The sequence below is a fragment of the Pagrus major genome, chromosome 18 (genome assembly GCF_040436345.1).
Source record: "Pagrus major chromosome 18, Pma_NU_1.0".
NCBI classification, from domain to species: domain Eukaryota; kingdom Metazoa; phylum Chordata; class Actinopteri; order Spariformes; family Sparidae; genus Pagrus; species Pagrus major.
Window position 1 is genome coordinate 26,200,544 of NC_133232.1, and position 5,541 is coordinate 26,206,084.

At 43.0% G+C, this 5,541-nt stretch overlaps 1 protein-coding gene across 1 annotated transcript; it reads right to left on the minus strand.

Moving 5' to 3' along the window:
* Positions 1-208: 208 nt before the first annotated feature.
* LOC141013411 (small integral membrane protein 32) lies at positions 209-2,342 on the minus strand. Its single transcript, XM_073487129.1, has 2 exons — positions 1,712-2,342; positions 209-1,311 (listed from the first exon to the last, which is right to left on the minus strand). Exon 2 carries the CDS (start codon positions 1,275-1,277, stop codon positions 936-938), a length of 342 nt encoding a protein of 113 aa, XP_073343230.1. The 5' UTR covers positions 1,278-1,311; positions 1,712-2,342; the 3' UTR covers positions 209-935.
* Positions 2,343-5,541: the final 3,199 nt, after the last annotated feature.

Genomic DNA, 5,541 nt, shown 5'->3' on the forward strand with positions numbered 1-5,541 from the left:
GGTCTCGTCATAAACTTCAGCCTCAAGTGTTCATTCTGCAGGATATCGGCGCTATAAATTGTGGGGGAAAGGTTAATTAAAAGAGAAAGTGCGCATCACGGCTGGCGGCCCTAAAAACGCCTCTACATGCGTATGAAATGATTTACAGTTGGCTCTTCACACCAGCTGCAACATCATCCTCAGCGTCCATTCATAAAAGACTTCCAAGTCTGTTTGAATATCTTTATGCGTATATAGGCCTACAGTATGTCATTTAATCATCATTTTACAATGGACCAAAGGGTTGGGGGAGCTGAGTGTTGATTGCATCATTTCACAAGACAAGACAGTTAAGTTACAGATATACAAAATATTTTATATACAAACTACTGTAGACTCTTTCTGTGTTGACATAAGTCACGTTTCCATGAAAAAAAAAGATTAATCTTGTCAGGGCCAGTGAGGAATACTGTGAATTTAGACTCTAACTACAGTATAATGTAAAGGAATAAACAATTTGTGTCCAAAGTGCAGTGCGGGGGCCACCAGGGGGGCTGCAGGTGATGATGGATTGTTTCACATTTCATTCATTAATCACCAGAAAACACAGCCTGTGAGTCACTAATTCGATCAGGTGTTACACTGTTATCTCTCCACCTGCAGCAGGCTCGTACACACTCATCTACTCAAACAGCTCCCCGTGGACTGAAGTGCTATTTCTGGGATGGATGGGGCTGTGGGCCTTGAATTATGGGCAACATTTGGCCCGTAAGGGCTCTGCTTATCATGTGAGGGTTTGTTGGGGATTTCAGAATTTTAAATGTGTCCAAGACAGCTAATAAAGGCAACATCGTCATGTGTCCAGTACGTGCAGCAGCAGTTCAGGGGGGGATCAGTCCTTAAACCCCCCCACAGAGTCTCATCAGTGTCCCAGAGATTTGTCTTGGTGGTGTAGCCTACTTGTAGGAGGTCCTGGCCTCTCTCAGCGACCTATCATATGGCATGGAGGCGAAGAAAGAGTTCCGGAGCTGGCAGTTGATGAAGAACACAATGAGCAGCACTAAGAGGAAGAGCAGCAGGCACATGACGATGTAGGTGATCAGGTCCGGTTTGTGGAACTCGCCCTCCCGGAGCCCTCCTCCCCCCCGCCCAGCGGTGGGTCTCAGGAGAGCGGCCACGCTCACCGAGCCGCCGTGGGAGGCGTTCAGGGAGGAGGGGGCGTGCGTGGAGGACTGGGCCATGAGCACCAGGTCGAAGTCTGGGGTGTCGGTGGAGTTGAGGAGGATCTGTCTCAGCATGGCGCCCCGCGGGCTCTCCGGCTGCGTCGGTCGGCTGGAGGGTGGAAAGACACGGAGAAGGTTAGGTAGCCTACTGACCCCGTCTGCGTTCAGTCTGCGCGTCCTATTTCTGATGCAACAAAAAAGAAGTGTGTGACAGATTTTGGAACGAGCTTGTAGGACAGGAATAATAAAACAAAATCAAGTTCTCACAAAATATGTTTATGCCTGACAAGGTCACTTCTTCAAGTGACACAGATAATCTGCACTGTATGTGGAAAATAAATCAGGTCATGCCAGAAGTGATCACAAATAGATCAAAAAGTGGGCTGCAGTCACTGTTAACACTGGATTCCTAGAAATGCCTCAGGACCTTCTGTTTTGGCTCTTTGTGGATAGTCACAACAACATTAAACGAACTAAATCACATGATTTTAGCCAAGAGAATTACTTACTTTGGTGTGCGCTGCGAAGAATTTCGCAGGTGAGCTGGAAAAGACAAAATCCCGGCTCCGCATTCCTCAGCGTCCCCGGCTCCGTCCGCTCCAGCCCCACCGAGGGCGCGCTGTGGGGACGCGTCGGGTCGATGGCTTTAAATGCTCGCCTACGGACCATATGTCGCTGAGAGGGATATTAAAGCACCGTCTCCTGTCACATTAAATCGAACTGATCAAATCAAACGTGTCAGCGGAGATCAGGGTCCCAGTTAAAGTGCATATTACCAATTCCACTTGTTGGCGTTTAAATCCCCAATCGTCCTGCCACGCGTGTGGTCGAGCACAGGCAGCTTTATCGCAGGCTACTGTATCCAAAATGACTCTAGGGTCTGTGAGAGGTGGTGAAGTTCAACGGCGATCCGTGGTGCGCACACATGTCTCCTTGTGCGTCGTGGTGCGCAGTAGAACAAGCTCGCCTTTGCCTGTGCGTACAGGGCGCAGCTCTGCCTGCTCTTTTATCCAGTGGAGGATAGATCCTACCGACGGTCTGCCCTCATGGGATCATCGATTCAGTGTGACTAAAATGGGACGAAAGAGGGGATTAACGCGCAAAACAGCAGCAGATAGGGTCGTGAACAGCTTCCCATCTTTGTCCTGGGCTGCGTGTGTGAGACAGAGGAGAGAGACAGTCACACACACGCGGAGAGATAGATAGAGAGAGAGAGAATTGCAGATCAGGAGAGGTGAAGGAGGGTGCTCTGGAGGCACGTCACTGGACAGGGATGTGTGTAACAGTACAGAGAGAATCTATCTATCTATCTATCTATCTATCTATCTATCTATCTATCTATCTATCTATCTATCTATCTATCTATCTATCTATCTATCTATCTATCTATCTATCTATCTCAAAAAGTTGAGTCTAAGCCATTTCTGGGTGGCGTGGGGAATGTCTCACACTGGGGTGATGAGAGAAAAGGAAAAGGTGTGAGATTGGTGAGTGTGTGTCAGAACTGGTAGGGGTGATTACATTTTAGAAAGGGTCTACCCTTAGGAGAGACTTAAAGAGCAGCACACATGTGTTTGTTCTCTCTGACACAGATTTGTCATGGGTGCTTGACACTAAAAAGAAGGTGCTAAAGCTGGAGATTGGAAGCCAGTTTGCTCTTATATGATGCTTCAGACATGAGCGTGCATACAAAGGGCCGGACCCTAAAAGCTCTGCCGATCTGTTTCATATTCATCTGCACCTGTTCTGTCACAATAGAATGGCTGGCAGGCATAGAGGGGAGGGCAAGGACAGAGGGACACACACACACACACACACACACTGCAGCAAGCCATCCCCAAATCGTAAAATGGCTTTGAAACCACATGTACATGTACACAAACAGACAGCAAAAAGTTTGACAAATAACAGACAAATACCTAATGGTGTCCTGGTGTCCCAATTCAACTCTGTATTTGACAAAAAGAGGATTACAGTGGACCAGAGTTTGGTGCAATGTGCATGCCACATGGGAAATCTAAATACAGCCTAGAGCCTTGTTTACATACACTGAGGGACAGCAATAATTGTGACGGCTTAGGAGATTACTGTTTATTACTGCTTTTTGGATGTGGCACCCAATTCCTGCTTTGCTAAGGGCTTGCTGCTATCCTCATCCCCATCACACACACAAACACACACATGTGCGCGCACACACACACACACACACACACACACATACAAAGGCAAATCCAAAGGCACACAAAGGAAATTTGACCCATTTTTCCTAAAATTATGTGAGTGCATTCAAGTGGTGATTGAGTTGAGTTGTAGTGTTAGATTTGCAAAACTCCACTGCGAGGGTGCTAACAGACTGAACTCACACATCATAACCAGGTGTTGTGGTTTAGTTGAAGGCAAAACAAAGAAGTGCAAAAAATATTGTGCCGCTCTTTGTATTGATTTGCCAAAGGCTTTTGACACAGCTGTCCATGACGGATGGACTCTACAAGAGAAGTTTGTTATTTTATCTGTTTGTTTATTTGACAGGGATGGCACACGGCTTCTTAACTTTATAAGAGTTAGCTATAAAATAATTTACATCTGTAGTCCCTGGGCAGGAGACAGAGATGATATCTCTGCTAAAAAGAAAACAATACATAATCACTATAAAACAACATATCAGCAACCCAACAACAACAACAATAACAGCAAAATTTCAAAGCATTACAAAAACTACAATAAGCAGATATCACAATGATTGTACTGCTTGTAGCCATGATTTCATATTAAATCTAAACTGCATCTCCCTTTTTTATAACTTGGTTCTGAGTTCCAAATGTCTGTCGCTCTAACAAAGAGGGCGGATTTGCCAAACTCAAAGGATTGGTGCTGTACTACACCTTCACCTCCGCTGGTCGTCCTAGTTGTCCTACCATTATCTGAGCACAATGCTGTGGGGAGGGAGCCAGATCACTGATCACTTTGTACACTAAATTATCATCAGCAAGACACACAGATCTCTCAAAGGTTAGGGCCTTGAGTGTTTGTTTGTAGAGGAGCAAGTGTTGTTTTTCCAGCTTGTGATACAGTATGAGAGGTGTGAAAAAATAATGAGTGCGTGTACAGTTTTGTTGCATTTAAGGGTAGCTTGTTTTAGATAAACCTAAAGTTCCTTTGATTAAATTTTTGCAATGTTACATACTTCTTTCACGTGTTCTTAAATGACAGCTGTGAGTCAATAAGATGAATAGATAGATATTTAAAATGTCAAACAGTCGGAATCCTTTTACCCTTTACAGTGATAGCTGGTTGGCTTCCATTTTTCTCCTATAGAAGCACATACAAGCGGTTTTACTCACATTAAGTGTCAGGCAAGACTCTAAAGGCCTTGCACACCAAGTCCATTTTTTCGTCCGTCATCCGATAAAAACGTTACGCACAGAAAGACAGTCATCAAGCTGTAAAGATGATTTTGTGGTCCTCACTACCTGAGAACAGGAAAAGAGCATAGCCTAATAGGTCCATCCATTCTTGAAAACAAGACAAGAGCAAGGAAAAAAAAAAAAGAAGTCAACCAATTTTCCTGAACCAGTTGATCCTGAACTGCGACTGGCAGTACGCTAGGTGGGGATGCACCCGCACATCACACACATCACATTAAAAAAAGGATGCAGAATCAGTGTGTAAACATGATTGACACAATATGAGGTCATATTTATTTTTAAACATAAAACCTACTTGGTTTGCAAAAAGCCTTAAGAGCCAATCGGAAATCTTAACCATTGCTGATGTTAATTTGGCTTCCACTACATGTATGTCTTTCTCATGTGCAATAATGACAGTGTCATCTGCATACATTTGTGTTCCGATTTCATCTGAATAAAAGAGGTCCTAGAACTGAGCCTTGTGGCACACAGACACAGCAATAAATGGACGATGAAGTCCATCTCCAACTCTGGTGCAGTGTTCTCATTGTTAGATAGGACTCCATCCACAAATAATAATAATATTATAAGTAATAATAGATAATTTAATACATAATCAAATCTTCCTAAGATCCCAACTTTTAATAGACTGTGAAAGTACTTGCACAGTACTATAGTACCATACAAGTATAGTAATAGTAGTAATAGTTTTTATGATCGTTTAAAAAAGAATTATACCTGTTTATGCATCATAAGTGTTTTCAAGTCTTTCAATCGTGTTTAAAAAATTAAATAAATATATATATGTATATTTAAATATATGTGTGTGTATGTATATATATATATATATATATATATATATATATATATATATATATATATATATATATATATATATATATATATATATAGAGAGAGAGAGAGAGAGAGAG

Bases quoted from the DNA above. Each gene is read 5' to 3' on its own strand.
- LOC141013411 (XM_073487129.1), bottom strand. From the start codon at position 1,277: ATGCTGAGACAGATCCTCCTCAACTCCACCGACACCCCAGACTTCGAC.